This window comes from Corylus avellana, chromosome ca2 (assembly GCF_901000735.1).
Source record: "Corylus avellana chromosome ca2, CavTom2PMs-1.0".
NCBI lineage: Eukaryota > Viridiplantae > Streptophyta > Magnoliopsida > Fagales > Betulaceae > Corylus > Corylus avellana.
This window is the reverse complement of record NC_081542.1, coordinates 3,256,411-3,279,500: the sequence shown is the minus strand read 5'-3', so window position 1 is coordinate 3,279,500 and position 23,090 is coordinate 3,256,411. Positions and strand designations below refer to the sequence as shown.

Sequence of the window (23,090 nt, the reverse complement as noted above, 5' to 3'; positions counted from 1 at the left end):
GTATGATGGAGTCACGCAAGCACTAACAAGGGTCTTCAAAGTATGGACAAATGTGCAAGGTGCTGGCATGGATGAGGATCCCTAGAGTAAGGGGTCGACAAAGATTTATGGTGCGGGCATAAACGAGAGCCACTAGATTAAGGGAAAAAGTGCATGGCGCAGGCAAACCCATATAGCACACAAGAGATCTTAGAGACAACTAATAAAATTAATAAAAACTTTCATTAGAGGAGGAGATTGTTGAGTACACATGTGCGGATATAACAAGATCGAGTCTCACATTATGGATAAAAGCTTCTGTTTGTGTGAGAGATTGATTGTTGAGTACACACATGATACAACATGTAATGTGCAACTGGAGGCATGATTTCAATGGTGATGCGCTAGACCAATTGCTCGTCGGCGTGATTGTTGTTAGCCAACGTCAGACTCATTTATCGAATTCATCTCATGTAGAGGAGGAATATGAATTTGTTGAAGGAGATTATCAATGGATTAAGAGCCTCCATTTATCTATGATATCTATCTTGCCAAAGAGGATTTATTAGAGGGGATTAGTTTTTCGATTGATACCGTAAAAATGGCTGAAGAGAATGATGTCGACCATGTATTTGATGAAAGTCCAAAAAGTGAAGTATCTCAGTTGGGTCTTGAGAAAATTACTTTTGTTAAATTTATAAAAATAAATCAAGAACTTATGAAGATTAATTTATCTGAAGTTGGTGCAAAGAACTTCATATCTATTATTCATAGTCATGTTGTGATGGGTTGCAAGTTGTTTCTCTTTTGGTATTCAAAAGTATGGGATGGAAAAAATTGATTAAAAAGATCGAGAGAAAAATGATCTGAATTTGAAGATGAATTCTCTCCATCCCGGCATGCATATTGGAATTTTTGCCTAATTGATCAAATTCTCAAATGTGTTATTTCCTTAGTTTGAATCAATCTTAGCATTAATATTTTTCATTTTTTTTTTTGAAGAGGAAAACATTCCAGTCACATTCATTAAAAGATAATACGAGCATAAAGCTTTTACAATACAGAGCAAAAAGCTCTGAAGTAACCATAGCCGAAGCTGCGAGGTTTCAAACGTTGAAGATGACATCAAAGATACAACCATCCCAATCTCAAACAAGATCCGCTAACCCATGACCAATCTTCAGATATAACAACATATCTGTTCCAAACAGACTCATTCTAATGCATAGGTAGCTCTTATTCCTCAACCTGGGAGTAGAAAACCCGCATATCGAAACTCTTTCTCCTCAACCCGAAAGCCATAATATAGATCTCATCCACAACCCAAATGTTTGGACCATAAACAAATACCTCACGGATCAACAAAAGAATAGAGCCTTATTACAAACAACAAAACAATAGGAAATATAAAATAAAGAACAAATAACAGGGAAAAAAACAACAGAAACCGAAAAATACAGGGAAAATGAAAGCAAAAAAACCAAAAAGCCAAAAAATAGGAGTACACTAGGCGGATGATGGTGACCGGAAGAAAGGCTGATCGCGTGTTTGCCTGAAACCGAAGCTGGTGTTGGAAACGAATAGGGCTAGTGAAACGCGGTGGGGGGCATGATAACAGACTCGGCAATGAATGGTGAACGACAAAGCGGCGCGGAGGAGATCAGCGGCGCACTCAAAGAACTGGGGGTAGTTTGAGTGAATCCCCCAAGAATGGCACCTACAAAGTATGCCAAAAACAAACAAGCAGAAAACAAAGTCAAGCAAAAGGGGAAAAAGAGGGGGAGGGAAGAGGCGGGGAGGGAAGGGGAAGAAAAACCAAGGAGGAAGAGGGGAGGAAGTTCTCCTCCTCTAGGCAGCGCTCTCTGCTAGGAGAAGAAACCCTAGCAGAGTAATATTTTTCATATTAGATACTTGCCAACTGTTGTTATTTTCCCTTAAAACAATATGATTTGCCTTTTAAGTTTAGTTTTCCATCTTTAGAATTTTTATTAACATTTTAAACGTTAGGTTACACTGTTATAAGAACAAAATGGATGTATTGAGAAAAATCATTTTTTAAAGTATAATAAATTTTTTGAATTTTGAGAAATGTAATATACCACATTTTTATTTTCCAATTATTATATAATGTTAAGGTCACCATCCCAACAAACCCTTAATTTTTTTTTTTCCTTTTTAACGATGATTAATCAAATAGTTGATTGGCACGGACCAGCCTAAGTATAAGGGCCTATGGGTAATTTCCGCAGGATAAACACGAAGTAGCTAAGGCTAAGGAAAAGGTAGGCACATAAGGTACAAAAACTACTCACACATGACACATTCAATCAATATATAGATAACAATGTGCAAAAGAGTAAGCTATGGCTGCATCACCTAGAGAGTTGTCGGCCTCTTTATTGGACATTTCCAAAACCTTCCAATCAAACCTAATCCAACACCAAGACAAATTCGGATTCCCCTATAGCTATACCAGATTTATTACAGCTTCAACCAAGATTGCAATTTGTAGCATTTAAATCAAAATGAAAATTGAAATTGTAGAAAAGAAAACCCTAGAAATTTTTCTTGGTAGTGCGGTTGGTGAAGTAGGGAATTGGCAAATGGTGTGGACACAACTCACTCATCAACTGGTGCAATGGCAATTGCAATAGCAATAGGATCTTGTATTTTTATGCAAAGTATAGGCCATCATGATTTCTGATTATGAGTACTCGTTTTTTTTTATCATTGATGCCTGACTTTTACTTAGGCTCCCCGTGACCCAAGGACAATAATACTTCAACACAACGAAGTGCATGTTTGCAGCTTTAACTTAATAATTAGCCCCTACCTCATATGTCCATGTTTTTGTTTTTCACCACATTTATCCTTTGTATTTATGTGTTTCCAATTTTGTTATTTTTGAGAAAAATAAAAAATAAAAAATAAGGTTTTAAATTATTGTGAAAATTAACAAAATGTTTGATAACCATTCGAAAAAAAAAAAAAATGGATGGGTCCTAATTCTTCAAATTTTAAGACTTGTAAACTGTTTTAGAAAAGGGTAATGCATGTTAAAACTATTCTACAATATTAACATGAAAGTCCCAACTAATTATCGGAAATTTTTTATTTATTATTTTTTATTAAAAATGATTCAAGAGTTAGTTGGAATTGACACATTAGCAATATGAGATAAAAATATAGTTCCTAGCATTAGTCTTTAGGAAATCAAAAATAATTATAAATTATAGTTTAATCTTACAATCCGTAATGGTTACATTCCGTAGTCCATTTAAGTTCTACCCATGAAAAGAAAAAAAAGAAAAAAAAGAAGTGAATTCTTATGCATGTTATGGAAAAAAGAGTCATGCTATATTTAAGGGTGGTATACGTAATTCGTATTCACATATCGTATTTAGGTTGTGTCAATGTATGAATATAAGACTATATATGTTAACTCTATATAATTCGATTTATTTAATTAAACAGGTCAAACCCTTTAACCTCGACACGCTAATTTCGTGTTTAAGTGTCGAATTTATAGGTTGTGCTAAAAATTGTATATGCCTATAATTCTTTTATAATTTTTTATTTTTGATTTGCTAACATATGTCAACATGTGATTTGAGTAATGTCAACCCACTTATAAATCTAGCATTTTTTATTTTTTTTACGGAGAATGGTGCAATATTTATAATTTGTAATAAATTATTATTTAAATGATTGGTATTTCCTGTTATCTGTGGGACAATATAGGCTATTATATAGCTGTCGAGAAAGAAATTCGATAAATTTGGGGAAACGGGGACGACACGTAGGTCCTAAATGTGTATTTTTTTTAATACACGCAGGTCCATTGTTTGAGTAGTGCACGCCAACATTGTACCAATCACAATTATCCATCTCCACATCTGACATTTTAAACAAACGTACCGACAAAATTCACAATCTAAATTATGCTACACTTTCCTGCAAATAGATGGTCTGACAGGGAACAACATTCATGTGAGACCTAGAAAGGATCATCACCCTCCATCTTCCCAAACTTGGACTGGAATTTTCAGTAATTTATTATGTAAATTATTAGTAATTTGAACAATAATTATAAAAAAGTTTATATGTGATTTTATCTATATCAATAATTCGAAATACAGTTTAAGGGGAAATATACTTTGGTCGTCTCTTGTGGTACGTATAAGACGAGTTTATTTTACCAACTTGTGTTTATGAAATTGTATTTATGTGGTCTGATCAATGAGACGGTTTGAATTTGTTTAAGCTCAAAAACATTGAAAATCTCTCCAAAATAACTGAGAAACTACCTCTCTAAGTCCTTGTAAATTGTGGTATGTGAGGCTTTTATATATATAGAGAGGAAAAACGGGGGTTTAATGTGAAGGTCGGTTTAATAAAAACACTACTAGAGAAGGTGGCGTTCGAATGTCAAGAGCAAATCTTGTTCGAACATCAACTAGGTTTTCACAGTTTACTACCTATGGCGTTTGAACGTTCTTTGAATATTGTTGCGAACGGAAGGTTTTCCTTGACTTATTGAGCACTACGTTTGAACATTTTTTGCAAAGTACTCTAGGCGTTGATGTTCGAACATTTTTTGAACATTATTGCGAATGTAACATTCTGGAACTTGAATTTTTAATTTCTTAATTGATTTTTCATGTTCAAACCTTCTTTGAACAAAATTTCGAACGAAGCACCCTGCCTCTCAGTTTGAAATCTGCTGATCGAGCTTTCTCATTTGAACATACTTCAAATGTTTGTGATTGCAAACGACATGTACTGCCTTACACTCTGAATCACTTTTTTCGAACACCAACTTAAGACCGACTCAACCGCTAACTAGGGGTGTCAAAAATTACCGGAGAACTGAAATTGGAACCAGTAAACCAAAAACCAAGAAACTAGGACCCGGTTTCAGTACCCGATTTTTACCGAGTTATCGGAACCGGATATATATATATAAACCGGCTACTGAACCGGGTACAAACCGGACCGGCTGGTAACTAGGTTTCCGGTTAACTGGGGTCCCAGTTCCTATTTTCGGTTTTCCAAAACTAAGAACCGGGTACCCTAATTCCGGTACCCGGTTTTGACAAAAAATCAAAAAATCGGACCGGGTTGACACCCTTACCACTAACCCTATAATTATAGTCAACTAAGTTTTGATACTAAATATGCCAACATAAATCATAACATATTTAAAAATAAAAGTAGACTAATTAATAAATTAAATTCGAAGATAGAAAAATTCTAATTCCAAGAAAAATAAGTTTTGATCCGTTTTGCACCAAAATAATTTGCAGTTTCATAGAGAGTGGTAAATCATTCCAAACACACATATCAAGGAAAGTACGACGAGAGAAGGCGTTTGACCCACGACCACGTGAACATAATCAACAGGTGTATTAGTGTCAGACGACTCATATGTTCATGTGTTTAAGCAATCAAAAAACTTCCATATACGCCAAATTTCTAACAAACAAGCTAGCTACTTCCCCCCTTTTTTTTTCGAGCAAACAAACAAGCACTTAAAAAACTGGATGGTATGATTCTTTCCGGATAAAAAACTAAATGACATATTAGTCTTTCTTAAAAATCAAATATAATTATTGATTTTGTCTCTATAATAGGCTGTCCACGCATGCATGGATGTGATCTAAATCATACATTATTTATTTATATTAATTCTTATCCATTTTAATAACCTAAAGAAGATGGCTTCTCTCTTTTATATATACCTGGTCACTGGTCAGCGAAGTTGAGTGAAAGTAGTTATTCCAAACTACTGATGATAAATTTGTATGTATTTGGTTTAGAACTTACCAAAAATAATGACAGTTTATTTTATTACCAAAATCAAAAGGAATGATATATAAGAGGGTCACCAATAAATTTGTATAATATAAATGGATATGTATATTACCAAAATCAAAAGGAATAGTAAGAGGTCTCCTATAACTTTGTATAATATATATAAATGGATATATGTATAACTATATATGTTTGAACATACATGTCAATTTTCACTTTGCACTTTGAGAAGTGGCATCCTATGCCAAAGACTATATTTGTGCACTAGCTAGTTGATCCATTCAAAGAAATTCAAAGGAATTTTTGCTTACCACAATGAGTTTTATTCCACTTTCTATATATCTTAGGGAGCTATTTGCAATTTGGTGCAACCTCAAGGATTGATTTTGTATTTATCTCTAAAATTTAATTTAGGTTCCTCCAATTTTGTCAGACCAAATGAAAATAGAAAGACCTTCCATTGTATAACAAAAATTGACAATTTTTCAACTTGTGATACTAAAGGCTTTGTTTGTTAATGTGTTTTAGGTTGTATTTTTAGTTTTGGTTTGAAAATTTGATGTGACATAAAAAATAAATTTGTTTTTGTGTTTTTAGGAGTATTTTGTTTTTAAATTAATTAATTGTTAATGTTTTGTTTTGAGAACGTAATACAAAATGTTTAACAAACATAACTTTATTTGATATATTTTTTTTTAAAATGATACACGTTTTAATATTATTGGTGTTGGTATGACACGTTAACATATTCCATCCCATTCGAAATTGATGAAGGGCAGTTTTTCATCAGACAAGTCTATGTGACAAGGTCATATATTGTGATTTTAACATCGGACGGAAGAAATCCGGATAGAGTTGAAAAGCTAATTTAAAGGTCTACAAAGTCATGTTTTCGTAAAGTATTGCTAATTTCAACTTTTACTGGGTCAAAGTGGGCCGTAAAGAAAATATTGCAAAAGCTAGACAAAATAGCTCATTTTTAAGTTTAAGTTTGAAAGAGTTGGTAGAATGGCTTGTTCCAACTTTAAGTTCGAATGAACTTTAGAATGAATTGGTAGAATAACTCGTTCTAAATCTCGTATTAAGTCAGTTTGAATGCGCTGCTTCAAAAAGCTATGAAATGCCTTTAAAAGATATGAAACCTAGTCAGATTTGAATGAATAAGTAATCTGTTCAAATGAGAAACTGATTGTTAAGTTTATTTCAATTCTTCGTGATCCCGTTCAAACGAGTTGCAGCAATTTTTTAAAACCAACTTTATTTAAGTGTCTTTAGGTTTAGGAGTACTCTAGGTAAGTATAAAGCATGTTATATAGCTGTCTAGAGCCATAGTTTTTTTTTATGTGTTTTGATTAGTTATCAATAAGAAACAATTTGAGAGTAGTTTTCTTTTCTTTTTTCTTTTTTCTTTTTTATTTATTTATTTTTTTATCTTACATCAAATCTTAATTTGATCGACTCTTAATTTTAAAAAGAGTTGTAATTCTTGTACTTGTTTTTGCAAACCCACTTAACCGAGTTACATCACTAAAGAAAAACTCATCAAGAAACCTATTTGTATTTTTGCTTATTCCGAAGAGGTTTTAGTTTCTTTTTAAACCTCAAAATTAGCTATTTGCAACTCAATGAAACCATGTATACTAATTTTGTATGCTTTATTTTTTAAGTTATATGTAATATGCTGTTTTTGAAAAAAGAAAAAGAAAAAAAGAAGCTCAATACAAATTATATGACCTTGCAATCTAATTACCACTGGGAATAAGATTTTGATAAAATGTTTATTTATTATTTTTTTCCTGTTGGTGATGAATATTTGAGCAATAAGAAAGAAATTTATAGAAGCTAAGTAGGAGCCTGGGGGTAGCTTAGCAATGCTCATAAAAGACAGTGTTCGTGACAAGACCACGAGAGCAATAATGATAGGTACGAAGACACAGATAAGGACTAAAGATGATGCATGAAAAAGACCAGAGCGAATCAGCGATTGATCTGCCTCTCTCACATGAACAGAGAGTGGTTTTTTGTTTTTGCCGAGACCAAAACTTGTGGTACCCATACGCTCATATGCCATGTCTTTTGTTTGCTTTCGTTTCGCCATTGCTTGCATGGGATTTTATTCAATCCAACCGGCAGCGCCCACAATATATACACACAAACTCTCCTCTCCTCTCCTCTCTCATCTCTCCCAAAACCAAAACCGCTTTTCATTCCCTTTTGTTTTTGCTTTAAACTTTGACTGGGTCCTACGTCGATTGTGTAACTACTGTTCTGAGCTGCCTTTTGCATGACTCATGGGAAACCCCACGTCACTGTTATTTACGTGCATTCACGTTCATTACAAAAAAGTTCTGCCCAAGCCTGGATTTCCAGTCCCCTCCAGTCCAGGCTCTCTCTCTCTCTCTCTTTCACTACACTGTTGTACGAAAAGTGAAAAAGACACAACTGCTGATAATTATTAATTAATTAAGGTTTAGGAATCGTTAACAGTAGCCCTCGGTTTGCGGGTGGGGATATGTTCTTTCTCTATCTGATCAGAAAGAGAAAGAAAAGAGAGAGGAGGGGGGGTGGGGGGTGGCCTGTGGTGGTGGGTAGTTAGGTCGTTGTTGGCGTGGGAAGAGAAAAGGAAAGAGAGGTTGTGAGGTCTCTCAAGGGTCCTTTCAAGGACAAGAAAACGAGGGCCGACCCAAAAGAAAAGTGCACATCAAAAGACGTGTAGTGAACTAACAGTGACAAGCTCTCATTCATCATGTCGACTCACTGGGCCAAAATCATTATAAATATTAATATATTTATAAATCCTGATTATGATTGTTCACACATTTCATAATTACAGGCCCTTTGTTTGTACGTAAAGATATATGCTTGCTTAATTAAATGCAACCAAGAGAAGTTTAGGGATACAAATTAATAATGATGCTACAAGACAATTCTCTCCGAATTTCACCCCTCCTCAACAACTATAGCATGACAACGTTGGAGATAAGAAGGATTTACAGATAAGAAAGATTTACTATCAGTCTTTCTATCAATATGACCTTTTCACACTTAGAAAAGAGAGCTCAAATATTGCCCTTAATTTATTCATTAAAAAAAAAACCTATTATTTGGAATAAATAATTTTTAAATAAGGTTTTGATATTCTATTAAAATATTAATTAAATGATTAAATTTATATATTTTTAATTTTTCATACTTTTAGAATAAGTAATAATTTAACATGTTATACGAATTAGAGGTATCGAGTTTAAACCCTAATTTCAAAGCTTATCTTTCATTTTAGTTAATTATTTCACTTATTAAGTGATCATTTTGATTAGATTTAGCTTAAACATTTGAGATTAGAGTTGATTTAAAAATATCATTTATTTTAAAAGTTTAAATATATGAATTTATATTACATTAATAACTTACCTTTATAATATTTATCAATTTAATATAAAGTTAATCACTCACACTAACATTTTTTTTTTTTTTTTGGGTGATGTAACATAAATGTGAAAGTAGTTTTAAATATGTAGTAAGTGTTTTGTATTTATAAGTTGGTTGTTAATATTTTTATTTTGCGAAGAACCAAAAATTTATCCTAAAATGCAAAGCAGCATGATTTACGGTCGGTTTGGGTTTGCAATTTAAAAATGTAGGATTTTAAAAATGTGATTTTTAAAAACATAGTTAAGCATTTGATGAGATCGCAATTTGGCCTTTAAAATCACAGTTTATCATTTTAAATGGCTTGTTTTCGAAAAGCACCCCATTTTTGCTTGCTTTTTAAAAACGCATATTTTTGCGTTTTCAAATTGTAATTTTTTTAAAAACGCAATCCCAAACGATCCATTTTTAACAATATGGTTTAAATTATATTTTTTTGTCTACAAAATCATAATCCCAAACGCACCTTTAGTTGTCTAGGTCATTATCTAACTAAATAAATCTGGCTAAATTAACTAACTTCTTTTTTCTTTTTCTTTTTTTTTTTTCTTTTTTTTTTGTTGTCTCTTGGCAAGTGCTAAAAAACATGGCACAACAAGGGAACAGAGCGAGGAATCAAAATAAAAATAAAAATGGAAGAATGGAAAGCGGCCGGGAAGTGATCGAATGGAAATTAAAATGGAGATTCCGACGAAAGTGATTGATCTAGCTGGTTAAATTATTTAAACTTTTGTAGCAAACATTATATATAATATTTATTTATTAGAATTTAAGAAATGGCCTCCTTCCCAGCTGATGTCGATGGAGTTTCCTCGATGGCCCCAGCTGAAGGGTTGATTGATAGTGCGCCAGCCAGCCTAAAAACTAGTCCGGGTTCTGTTCCAGATCATGGAGAAAGCTTTCCTGGTCGGTACGCAATTCAGAAACCGACAACAAATGTTTTTGGAGTTACGTGGTGAGACATGCACCTGTGATCTTATTATGTTGCCTTCTGCAGAGCGTCCGGAATGTCAATCCTCATAAATGAACCAAGACAACTCCGCCCACTGCAGGCAACCTAAATCCGCCATTAATGCCGCCTTCACCACTGGATCCTACCAACCCCGCCGGCCAGAATAATCATATATACCCTGATCGATCCTTTCTTTATAACTGTTTTCGATCTGGGAACAACAATGAGAAATTTCTCACAGCTTTTTGTTTCAACATAATATTATTATTATTATTATTATTATTTGTTTCTTGGAAATTGTTACTCCAAATTATTTATTTTTTTACAACACCAAAATGGATCGTGTTTCTTGAAAAATATTATTTATTACTTTTTCTAGATTCTAAAAAATCTCAAAACACGAACCAAACATATAATATATTCTGTTTGCAACCGTTTTGGGTAACTTGTAGGCCCGCATATATATAAAAATTAAAAAGAAACGAGTACTGATAAATTATTATTATTTTTTTATTGTTGAAAAGAATTTCATATTATTGTTAGAATATAAATTAAATGGTTAAATTTATGGTATTAGGAGAAGTATTAGAATATAAACTAAATGATTAAATTCATTACTTCTTATATATTAACATAAACTTAATTTTCATCATTAATTTGAAAGCCTTGGATATCAAAACATACGTGAATACAGATACAAATCTGAAGTATTAACTCCATTACAAATTCCTCAATACTTTGATATTAGTAGCTATAAGACAAACGTTTAGAAAATAATTTTAAAAAAAAGTACGTGACAAACGTCAACAAATGCGACAATTAAAATTACCCGATAGAATTTCTATACATTCTAGCTACTTCCTTTTCCTCAAGGATATTCCAAATTTTTAATATATAACATATATATAGTGTGGTCCAGTTCAACGGAATCCCATGAACTATATCAATATTGTATGTGGTTGGCCCCATAAGCACGAACCACCAATCTAACTTGTTCACATTGGTGGGGAGAAATAATATTTATAAGGCCATCTTAAAAAAAATAAAAAATCGGCAAATACAAGGTGGATAGGTAAGTTTAATTTATTGGTTTTAAGAAAGTCGCATTTGTAAATGTTACGATATTAATTAAACAATTAAACAAGCTATTTTTTATAAGTTTAAATTTTTTGGATAAATAGTGATTTAACACAGTATCAGAAGAAATATCATAAGTTCAAACAATATTGTATTTGTTATTCACCTTTTGTTTTTAATTAAATATTAATTGAACCTTGGTATTCTTCATTTACCTCTCATTTTAATTAAATATTATTTGATGTGTTGGGAATCAATATTATTAAGGGGAAGTTTGAACTCATAAGTGAGGTCTTATAAGCTTAACTTAAACTTTTGGAACAAATGCTGATTTAACAATACAAATCTACAATTGATTATGGACATCATCTTGTGAGGACTTCAAGCTTTCATAATCAACTCGATTATTTTGAATAATTTTATAAGGGTGGACCTTAGCCTTATTAGTGTTATGACTTTCTTAGCTGCCCTATGCTCGGTAACCGACTTAGCCGATAGTTTAGTGCTGCCCGCATAAGAATGTATTACGGGTACTGAGATTCTTGAAGCGAGTGTGGTGCATCCTAAGTGAAGGTAGTGAGCCATCGTTGTTCGGTGGTTTGGGGCCCCTTTGAAGGTTCCCTCCATACAAGGATGGGTTGTCCCCGATTGAAGTGTGTTATAAGTATCGCCCAAGGTGCCAGGGGTAAAGCTTTGTTTTATATATAAGAAATTTGGTCTTCCTGGGCGCTCGATACTTATTTTAGGACATTAAAATTTGATGATGGGGAACTTCAAATCAATTAAGTAAGCAATTAAACTCTTATCTGGTTAATTTTATGCTAAGTATACACATGGACCAAAACTCATAGGTTTAAGCTATTAGGTTGAGTGATATCCCAACATGTTATATTATAGTCTCACTGAAAGACTCCCTAAGGTGACAATCTCACTAACAAGTGGGATTAGAGCCAAAATGGTGAAGTGGCAGAGGGACATACAAGAATTCTTAGAGTAGAAACAAATATGCAGTTCTATTTTTACATAATACACAAGCGATTCTAGAGAGGAGAAAAGTTGTTGAGCATATATGCATATATACGTAGAAAAGATTGAATCCCATAGCATAAGTAGTTAATATAGTATTGTTCATGAACTCATACCAATAGATTTAAGCTTTTTAAATTGAGTAATGTCCCAACATAAATACTACATTATGGGCTCATTAATTAAAAGACTCCACAAAGTGCAAATCTCCCTAACATTTCATTTTATAAAGGAAACCTTCGATCCTAAAGGCAGATGTTCTTCAAAAGTAGCTCAAAAGAAAATTTTGACCATCCAAGCAAAAAGAAAAAGAAAGAAAAAAACTTATATTCAAAGCTATGATCCATATAAATTAAGCTGGTGTTTCTTTGGTAATTAGTCACTCTAACCTCTGCTTTGGCATCGAGAAGTTCTTGATAATATAGCCATTATAAACCAAACTTGGCTAATTGCATACAAGTATTGAGCTAGCTTTGTGGTGCTCGCAGCTGCAACTAGCTTAATTGGTAGCTCTGCAGCTTTTTCATGACAAATTTCCAGAAGAACCAGAATCTAACATGCATATGCTCGGTAATGATGAGAAGAATATTTTATTGTCAAACTTTACAGCATATCATCATGAAGGTGATCGATAAAGGAAAAAGCAGTCAGCACTCAGCAGTAACAGTCCTTTAATACAAGTCAATATGGGCTCTCTCAAGGGTTTGAGCACAAAAGAACCACATGACACAGAGAGAAGTCAAATGTTGAAGCACTATTTTTTTTCTTCCATCTTCATTCTTCCTATCAATCACAAGAAACTAGTCAATTTCTAATCATTATACTTGCCATTACAAGTACTCCTTGAAGATGCTTCAATGCTTGGTAATGATCGTGTCTAGCTGATCGAAGAATTAGTTCAATTTGTTTAGGACAAGAACCCCAGGCCAGCTATATATCAACAGCTCTTAAATAGACACGTGATCACCTTGTCTCCCAAAACCCTAACTAGATTTTTGTATTTAGTCCCCATTATGCCTTTCCCTTTTGTTTTTTTACGACACTGTGATTAACCTGAGGAGACTTTTCACAAATGCCATTAACGCATGACATAGCTAAACCACATTTCCAGCGGTGGAAAATTGCCTAGGGTTGTAGCATACTTAAAAACCCTAAGTTCATGCAGGGCCCTAACTCAATCGAACCTTATAGAAATTCTATCTTTTTTTTTTCTGATCTTGTTGAAACTTTGGTGTCTTTTTATGCATTGCCAATATATGTTCACGTGTCTTAGTTACCGAATACACCCTAATTATGATTCATGTGAAATTCAAACCCATTATTAATCCAACTCATGAATGATATATAGTCATTAATTACCAAGCAATATTCTGGACATACATTTTGCATATAGAATTTGAAAGTTTTGGCAATCTTTCACCGCTTTCAATCATGGGGAAGATTGAAATTAATCAATCTGATCTAACTAACATTTAGCTGAGTTGAAATTAATAAATCTGTTTATTTCATGTCATCCCTCTAGCCATTATACATGCATGCCTTAGCCACCAAAATATGGTGTTACCTAATTATTATTAAGTACTGATATTATAAATACCCTCATTTTACTTCATTTTTTATACTTTCTAAGACAAAAATTTAACCCCCCTCCCCCCATCTTTTGGTCAGCATCACCTCTGACTACAATATTGTAACAGTTAGGATCATTTGATTTGGTTTTGCAGTCACTAGATAAGAGAGATATGGTGGTCACAACCGCCAGATCACACGATACGACTGCCCTTGATGGGCCTAGAGGAGATTGCAACCACCTTCAATGGCTTTGGTGGAAGAATGGGCAATTTTTTTGGATGACGTCGCAACACCCTATCACTATATGTCACGGAGCTTTTATAAAAGGTAAGAATAAAATGAAGTGTGTTTAGCATTTTTCATGGTTTTAAAATGAAATAGTTGGACTCACATGACACAACTTAGCTAAAACGTGGGACTCATTGTAGGAATTCCTGCACTCTCTCTTTCTTTCTCTCTTTCAAACTCTCCTCCTTAATCAGGGGTACGGTCGCCCCATGTCTGTCTTTGCAAAACACAATTACTCTCTCTTTAAAACATAATCATTGATCTCTCCGTATTATATATATCATCATTATTTTAATTAATTATTTAGTCATATATAGTTTATATAAATCTTTTAGACATAAGTTTCATGTGCTTTTTTTTTTTTTTTTTTGATAACCTTTCTTAAACTACTTGATCCGATTTCATAAAACAAATTTAAGAAAAAATTTCAAAAGCCTTAAAGAAATACAATTATTAATCTAACTTTATTAAATTTGAATTACCTTACATTTTTTTTTTTAAAAAAAAAAAGAAAATTGATATTAACAATAGCCTCAAGCGAATAATTAAGTGCAAAACTATAAATTTTAAATTTTTTGATATATTTACTTAAGTACATTATCTTCATCTTATTATGGTTTATTACTTTCTATTTCTCTATTTGTATATCTCAAGAGATTATATAAAGGAAAAGCTTTGATGTTACCCTGCACAACAATAGTGAATACTATAGAATCGAAAAGAGAGATTAAGAAATAGTCGAAATATAGATTTAACATGGTTCGGCAATGTGTCTACGTCCACAGAGAGTGTGGCTGCATTTTGCTACTAATGATTCAGGATTACATCATAACATATATATAGGAAAACCCTAATTGTACTGACGTATTTTGGAAAACCTGTTCACTTCGCTTCGTCTACTTGGCCCACCACTGGTGTTCTAATATGAGTCACTAGTTCCAACAGGTTTCATCTTAATTAAATAAATAGTCAAATGTATAATTATGCCTTTTTAAAGATATGTTGTTGTAGAAAATTCTGATCTTAATTTCTTGAAAGTCTTAGTTTATGCATAAAGTTGACCCCTAGTTTATGCATTGTGCAAATGACCAGGTTATGTGAAACAAAAAACGTGTTTCATGAAATTTCTATATTCTATATATATTATTATTCATCAAAAAAAAAAAAAAATCTATATTATTTGTGTCTCTCTGGAGTTAAGCAATTATGTTAGGGAAGTAGGGACTAGGAAAATACAAAGCCTAACCCAACAAGATGTACAGCTTCATCGAAATATATTTGTTAAATTAATATGATATTGCTTTGTTGCTTATCATCATGTAGGGCTCCAGCTACCTTTTGTTGACTGCTCAAGTTTTGGGGACTTGAAGCTTCTTAATTTGTTTGGAAATGATAAAATAATTTAAATTATTAGCAAAAGATTTTATTTATTTTTTCTTTTGTGATCATGAGTTGCATTTTGTCATGCTTAATTCGGACCCAAGACCAAAAAAAAAAAAAAAGTCATATATTGCAGGTTCAAGTATTAATGACCTTGTCTATCTATTGAGATCATCTAGCATTGAAATTGTAAGAGGCTCCACCTATCCAAACAAGTGCTTGGACACGATTGCAATTGTATTCCGAACAGAAAATTGTAGGGAATTTCAATCCTTGGAGCATTGAAGTTTCATTCTTGAAAGGAGAAAAGTGTTGGGAGGGTGGATGCGAGCAGCTAGCATTGATGAAGGAGGGTGATGAGGATGCCATAAATGCAAAACCTTGTTGATCAGAAGATTTAATGTACGTTTTCTAGATATTCAGGAGGATGCTCATTTTGTCATTTTGGTTGAACAAACTGTACTATTTTAAGGTGGTCCAAGATTAATTGTTAGCAGATGAATAAAGGTGAGGAAAATGATTCCTTGAGGGCACAACCTCCGAAAGGAAGAAGTACCAGAAGACATTCCTTTTTCATGCAAAGAGTCCAAAAATACAAGCACAGCAGGCATTTAATATCCCTGTTTTATATGGTGGCTTCATGCAGCAAAATTAAAATAAAATCAAGCTGTTGCAAACTGCCTTTTCTTTCCTGTTTTTTCTTTGGATTTATATATCAAACTGGGTTGGAGAAAGTGTTCAGCCCCACGTTCCGTTTGTCTAATTTGTAGTATTCTGGCTAGCTTTGTATCTTCACTCAAAAAAATCTGACAGGAATATCTTCACATGCTGTTTACATATTATCTTGGTAAAATGGACCACGATTTGTGGCCACATGGATTAGTTTACCTAACCAACATAGATATCTAAAAAAATTTTGGATAAGAGCAAGGGTCGTATTGTTGGTCGGGCCATTTCGTGATAAAGATTAAAACCCTAAATCCAAGGGCGAACTTATTTTATGGCCCTGTCAATGATGACTTTTTCACTTTCTAGATAGCTAAATGATTTAGTTTTTTACTCTGCTACTCTTTGTATGATTTATGTATTTATGAAGCAAACTCTTCATGTAAAAAATCCTGATTTTGCACCGGCCTAAACTCTAAACTCTAAATCTTAGTTTTACCAGCTTTTGATTTATGATGAAAAGTTTACCAATTAAGCTAATTGGCACCCACAATTGAAAAGTTATTAGAACATGTGCTTGACTGCTTGAGGTTGCTGGTGTAACTGTCAGCCTGTCATTGAGAATATCATACCACACAATCCAATCTTCGGCCCATCCAACTCTTCTTTATTCTATGAGGCCCAATAAAATCCAATCTTCGGCGCATCAAACTCCATAATAAGAAAGTTGGGCTTCTTTATTCTATGAGGCCCAAGTCTTGGGCTGGATTGAGACAATACGTAACCAGTTCAACGCCATTCCAAGCCCAAAGTTTGAGGAATTTTAGGCGTGCAAGGCTGAGATCATATATGTTTCAAGAAAGACTCCCCAACAACCTCTTTTTTTTTTGTCCCAACTCCCCAACAACCTAAAGCAATTAAGGCTGAATAATGTGGAAATGTAAGATGCGTGACATTCCAAAAAGTCAGTTTCACGATAGAGAAATTTTATATTAATTCTTTATTATATGAGACTAAACCTTATTAATAATTTGAAGGAGTTCTACTTGTAATTTCAACTAAATCTTTTAGAGTAATAGTGTAGATATAATTATCATTTTTTTTGGGTATCAGAAAAACCTAATAACAATCTTAATTTTTGGATCAATCAAAGACTTCTATTATTTCAATAGGTCACACAATCCATATGCTATACAAAATGTGAATTTCCATCATAATGATTATATTACAATATGTCCCCGAAGGATAGTTCGAGATCACGTCTCATGAAATCGAAGTCACTTGTTTGAATCCGTTTTTCATTTTTTGCATACACATTAAAAAAAAAAACAAAAAAAAAAATCATATGACAATATAAAGCAACCAACCTTTTGTCTTCTTGTTTAAAAATAAATAAATAAATAATTATCAATCTTCTTAAAAAAAAAAAAAAATCTTTCTTGCATGTTTCAAAGCAAATTACTCAAAACTACCCAAAAGCTAAAATTAGAAAATCCAAAATATAATTCAGAAGTCAGATCCAAAAAGCCCCTCCCAGATAGATGTCTTCCCAATGGAGATACCTCTTCTTCTTTTTCCTAGAATTCCTCAAATTCTCCACCTCCATCTCCAAACCAATTACTCTGACGACACCAAATCCACACCTCCGGTTCCCATGCAAGCCACCCCACCACAATTCCTATCCCTTCTGCGATGTCTCCCTCCCCATCACTGCCAGAGCTCAGTCCCTCATCTCCCTCCTCACCCTCCCGGAAAAGATCCAGCAGCTCACGAACAACGCCTCCGGCATCCCAAGGCTTGGCATACCCGCCTATGAATGGTGGTCGGAGTCCCTCCACGGTGTCGCCACCAATGGCCCGGGAGTCTCATTCGATGGGAAGATTGCTTCAGCCACCAGCTTCCCTCAAGTCCTTGTCACGGCCGCTACTTTCAATAGAAGCCTCTGGTTCTTGATCGGATCCGCCATTGCCGTTGAGGCCAGAGCAATGTACAACGTTGGACAAGCTGGGTTGACGTTCTGGGCACCCAATATCAATATTTTCAGGGACCCCAGATGGGGGAGAGGCCAAGAAACGCCGGGGGAAGACCCTATGGTCGCTTCAGCTTATGCTGTGGAGTTCGTGAGGGGCTTTCAGGGCGGGAATCGGAAAGCTAGAGGTGAAATTAGGGATGGGTTTGTGGGTAAAAGAGTATTGAAAGCAATGAAAGGTTATGATGGGAGTGGAGGGCTAATGGTCTCTGCTTGTTGCAAGCATTTCACTGCTTATGACTTGGACAAGTGGCACAATTTTAGTAGATATAGCTTCAACGCTGTGGTAACATTTATTCCTCTCAATTTTTACTATTATTATTTTTTTATAGTATGTTAGTCAATTTCATCTGGGTTTAGTCTGTTTTAGCTTGTTTCGCTTTTGATTGTAGGTTTCTGAGCAAGATTTGGAGGACACTTATCAGCCGCCATTTCGTAGTTGCATTCAAAAAGGCAAAGCAAGCTGCTTAATGTGTTCTTACAATGCAATTAATGGAGTTCCTGCTTGCGCGCGAGGGGATCTTTTACAAAAAGCTCGAACTGAATGGGGCTTCAACGGGTAAAGTTCTTTATTTGATTTGAATGAAAAATTGAACATTCAAACTTGATTGACCGTAAATCTCATATATGCGTATGTAACCCTTGGTGGCAGTACAGGTATATCACCTCAGACTGTGATGCTGTGGCCACGGTTTATGAATATCAGAATTACACAAAAACCCCTGAGGATGGCGTTGCTCTTGTCCTAAAAGCAGGTCTTTTTAACGATTAGTTTTCATTGTACTCTTTGACAATTTTAGTTATAAAGCCAATTGATCTTTCCCCACCAGAAGTTACAATATAAGTTTTGATTGTAGGAATGGATATTAATTGCGGAACATATTTGCTTCGAAAAACACAATCTGCGATTGAAATGGGGAAGGTGCAAGAAGAAGACATAGACAGAGCCCTTCTCAATCTTTTCTTGGTTCAACTCCGTCTCGGGCTGTTTGATGGAGATCCCAGGAAAGGGAAATTCGGAAAGTTGGGACCTGATGATGTCTGTACGTCGGAGCACAAGACACTGGCACTTGAAGCAGCAAGGCAGGGAATTGTTCTTCTGAAAAATGATAAAAAGTTCTTGCCTTTGGATAAAAATGTTGTGACTTCGCTGGCTGTTATAGGTCCAATGGCAAACAATGCAAGCCTACTAAGTGGTGGCTACACAGGTATGGTTTCCCATATGAATGTATGGTAAATGGGTTCATCTAAGTTTCGAATTATGTATATATCTTATTTTCAGTTATTGGCTTTCTGATTTAATGCTCTTAGCCAAGTGTTTGGGACTGTCAGACTTGTAGAATTTTCACCCACCCTTCTCTGTTTGACTACATCATGTCTTCCTCCTTTCATTCTCTTTGTTTTTCTTAGTAAATGCTCAATGTTCCTACTTATGTTTTTGTGGATACCACTTCTCAATTATGCAGCAAATGTATAGCTCTTCAAAATGCTTAGCAATAAAAATTAAATTAAATAATTGAACTTCATGTTGGCAACTGTGCTAAATGCTTTATAGCGGTTTATTAACTATGTAGGAGTTCCTTGCTACCCAAAGAGTATTTATGAGAGATTTCAAGTACACATAAAGAAGACGTCATTTGTGGATGGTTGCTTTAATGTATCTTGTGATTCTGATGATGGATTTGATGAAGCCGTGGCTACTGCCAAAGAAGCTGATTTTGTTATCATAGTTGCTGGGCTGGATTTGTCCCAAGAAACAGAAGATCAAGACCGAGTTAGTCTTCTCTTGCCTGGTAAACAGATGGCCCTTGTGTCCTCCGTAGCCGCTGCAAGTAAAAAACCAGTGATTCTAGTTCTTACTGGAGGTGGACCCCTTGATGTATCATTTGCCGAGGAAGATCCACGAGTTGCGAGCATTCTCTGGACTGGTTACCCCAGTGAAGCCGGAGGAAAAGCACTTGCAGAAGTCGTCTTTGGAGATTATAATCCTGGTTGGTATCAAAAACAGTAGTTTTGTATGCACAGCATGATTCTAAATTATCCTTGTCATGGCATCTAAAGTTATGAATCTCTCCTCTTAAATAGTATCACTGGCAGAAGTAAAAACCAAGTGGAAATGAGTCATTCGCTGCAATACTCGCATGATTTGGAGACAAGACTCTTAACTTGAATGCTGTGAAATGAATTAAGATTGTCTCATTGCTGTGGAACTTAAATACTTGAGATTATTTCTAATGCAGAAATTTATTGGAACATTTGGATCTGAATAACAGGTGGAAGGCTGCCCATGACTTGGTATCCTGAGGCATTCACCAGCGTACCCATGAATGATATGAACATGCGGGCTGATCCTTCTCGTGGTTATCCTGGAAGAACCTACAGATTTTACACTGGTAGTAGACTCTATGGATTTGGACATGGCTTAAGCTACACCAATTTCACTTGCAAGTTCTTATCAGTGCCAAACAAAATTAGTTTATTGGGATCTCTCAAGGCTGGTTCAAGGAAGAACATTCTGCACCAGGCAGGGCATGGACCTGATCTTATTCACATTGACGAGGTTGAATCTTGCAATTCGCTGAGATTCCATGTGCAGATCTCTGTTATGAACCTGGGTGATATGGACGGAAGCCATGTTGTGATGTTGTTCTCTAGAGTGGCAAAAGTTTTTAGAGGCACTCCAGAAAAACAGCTAATTGGATTTGATCGTGTGCATTCCATATCATATGGGTCTACTCAAACAAGCATCTTAGTAGATCCTTGTCAACATCTTAGCTTTGCCAATGAGGATGGAAAAATGATAATTCCCTTGGGTGACCATGTACTAATGCTGGGAGATAATTTGGAGCATGTTATCTCAATTCAAACTGATTAAGGCCATTTATGATTCACAATGGGAGCTGTCTTTGTATATAAGCAGAATATTCTCTTCTTTTTTTTTTTTTTTTTTTTTCAAGCAACATATTCTATTTATTGAAGCGCCTGCATTGCTTGAAAAAAGGTATAATGTTGAAAAAGTTGGAACATGGTTTTTTACTTTTCATTGGCCCCAGATTCTGAAAATCTTGTGATTGTTTATACTCTATGATATCAAATGCTATAGCTCAATGAAGTAGAATTGCAGTATAGGCTGTATAGCACAATGGAATTGGAACATGGTTTTTTACTTTTCAGAACAGAGCATATTCTACCTGCAAAACTTGCTAGAACGGAAGACCAAAAAAAAAAAAAAAAAACGGTTTAGCAGTCAATGTTTCCTGAGAAAATGAAAATATGATCAGACTTTATGCTTACTTGTGCCAACGTTAATCAAGGCGTCCAACAATGAGGATGTCAATGGGAAATATTTTTATTTAGCCATGAGATAAACTCTGGAAGCTTAAGCACATTAAATTCTTTTTACTTGTGAATAAAAGGAAGGAAAAGACATTAGAGCTTGCCAAAGTGGGTTGGCAAGGAATAACTTCGATGCCTAAATCAATATATTTGTGAAGACAAGAAGAGGAGAGTTAAGGATCAGTTGAGAGAGATTGAGAGTCCAAGAGAGATTTTACATGCCTTTAACTCCTCATTTTAGGTTGTCTTCCACATTTGATGGCCGAGTGGCGTGTAATAGTTGAAAGCTATCCTGTCACAATGTCCTCTAAGCCAAGTGGTCCCTAACTAAACTAAGATTTTATGAAACAACTCGTTTCAATCTCATCTTAAGTCAGTTTAAACACGTCTCTATAGAAAAGTTTAAATGAGGTGTGACCGGCTCAAACGTCAGACATACAATTTGCATTAAATGAGTGATTCAATTTTCTACTTGGAACTAGACTGTCAAGTCTATTTTAAGGACTTTTTATAGGCCACAGTACATCATGTTAACTGTTAAGAGAAGATTTCTTTATTCTCAAAACATCTTCAGGCTCTAACTGAAGCTCAAGAGTAAGGCAACCACAATTGGTCCACAAAGCTACTCTATACTAGTATCCCATGAGCAAAATCCCGAACATAGTCAAAATTATGGTTACATATTATTATCACTCTCTCTCTTGACCTACACGGTTTGTCTATATCAATCGGGCATATTGATATATAGACAAGCACCTCCTGCCATATGATTTGGTAAAGCATGACGTGACGAAAATAATGGAGGATGGGGGTTGGTGTTCGTATATCACAACAAATACGTGGTTAATTTAAGTAGGTTAGTTAACACATGACGAAAACTAATTACCCCTATCCATCATATATAATTATTACTTTTGTAGATGCTTCTGCTCACGATCAAATATATATATATATATATATATATATATATATAGGATTAATACGGCCTAATTTGGTTATATAAAGTGAAATGCCAGATCAAAAAGAGTCCCTTTGAGTTTGAGCACCATGCATGCATGCAACCTTTCCGTATTCCTCACCAGGTTAACATCATAAGCCCTTCTTTTTCTTTTCCTCTTTCCACCACCCTTAGAAAAAAAGATAAAAAACAGATCAATACTTTTGAACTCACGAAGAAAAGTAGATTCTTACAAGATTAATGAGAGACTGAGAGTGATAAGTATCACAAGTAAGATTACGAAACCTATAACAAGGGTATGGGTTCGACTCTCGTAATAAAATTTTGTCTGATTAGTGTAAATTATTTTGGATTTCACTTACGTCTTGATGTAGTTAAGTCAAACTATGACTCATCCAGAGTTTAGAGAGCGTTTGCGGTTGCAATCGTCTAAATCTTTCTTGTCATTGGTTTTCAGTGGATAGTTGCTACTATAATTACGCGTAAATAGAGTAATCACTCTAATCGCCCACTCTAATGAAAAGCAAAATGGTATTTTGACAAGTTTAGTATACATGGGTTTTAGACTTTTAGTATAACAATAC

At 34.5% G+C, this 23,090-nt stretch overlaps 1 protein-coding gene across 1 annotated transcript; it reads left to right on the top strand.

Moving 5' to 3' along the window:
- The first annotated feature begins 17,650 nt into the window (after positions 1-17,650).
- LOC132170955 (probable beta-D-xylosidase 6) lies at positions 17,651-21,246 on the top strand. The gene is made up of 6 exons (XM_059582118.1): positions 17,651-18,498; positions 18,605-18,771; positions 18,870-18,967; positions 19,070-19,420; positions 19,787-20,203; positions 20,486-21,246. The coding sequence occupies exons 1-6, from the start codon at positions 17,725-17,727 to the stop codon at positions 21,085-21,087; spliced, it is 2,409 nt and encodes an 802-aa protein (XP_059438101.1). The 5' UTR covers positions 17,651-17,724; the 3' UTR covers positions 21,088-21,246.
- The last annotated feature ends 1,844 nt before the right edge of the window (positions 21,247-23,090 follow it).

Bases quoted from the DNA above. Each gene is read 5' to 3' on its own strand.
- LOC132170955 (XM_059582118.1), top strand. From the start codon at position 17,725: ATGTCTTCCCAATGGAGATACCTCTTCTTCTTTTTCCTAGAATTCCTC. The intron at 18,968-19,069 runs GTCTTTTTAACG...TTTTGATTGTAG, and splicing joins TGCTCTTGTCCTAAAAGCAG to GAATGGATATTAATTGCGGA. The intron at 19,421-19,786 runs GTATGGTTTCCC...TTAACTATGTAG, and splicing joins ACTAAGTGGTGGCTACACAG to GAGTTCCTTGCTACCCAAAG.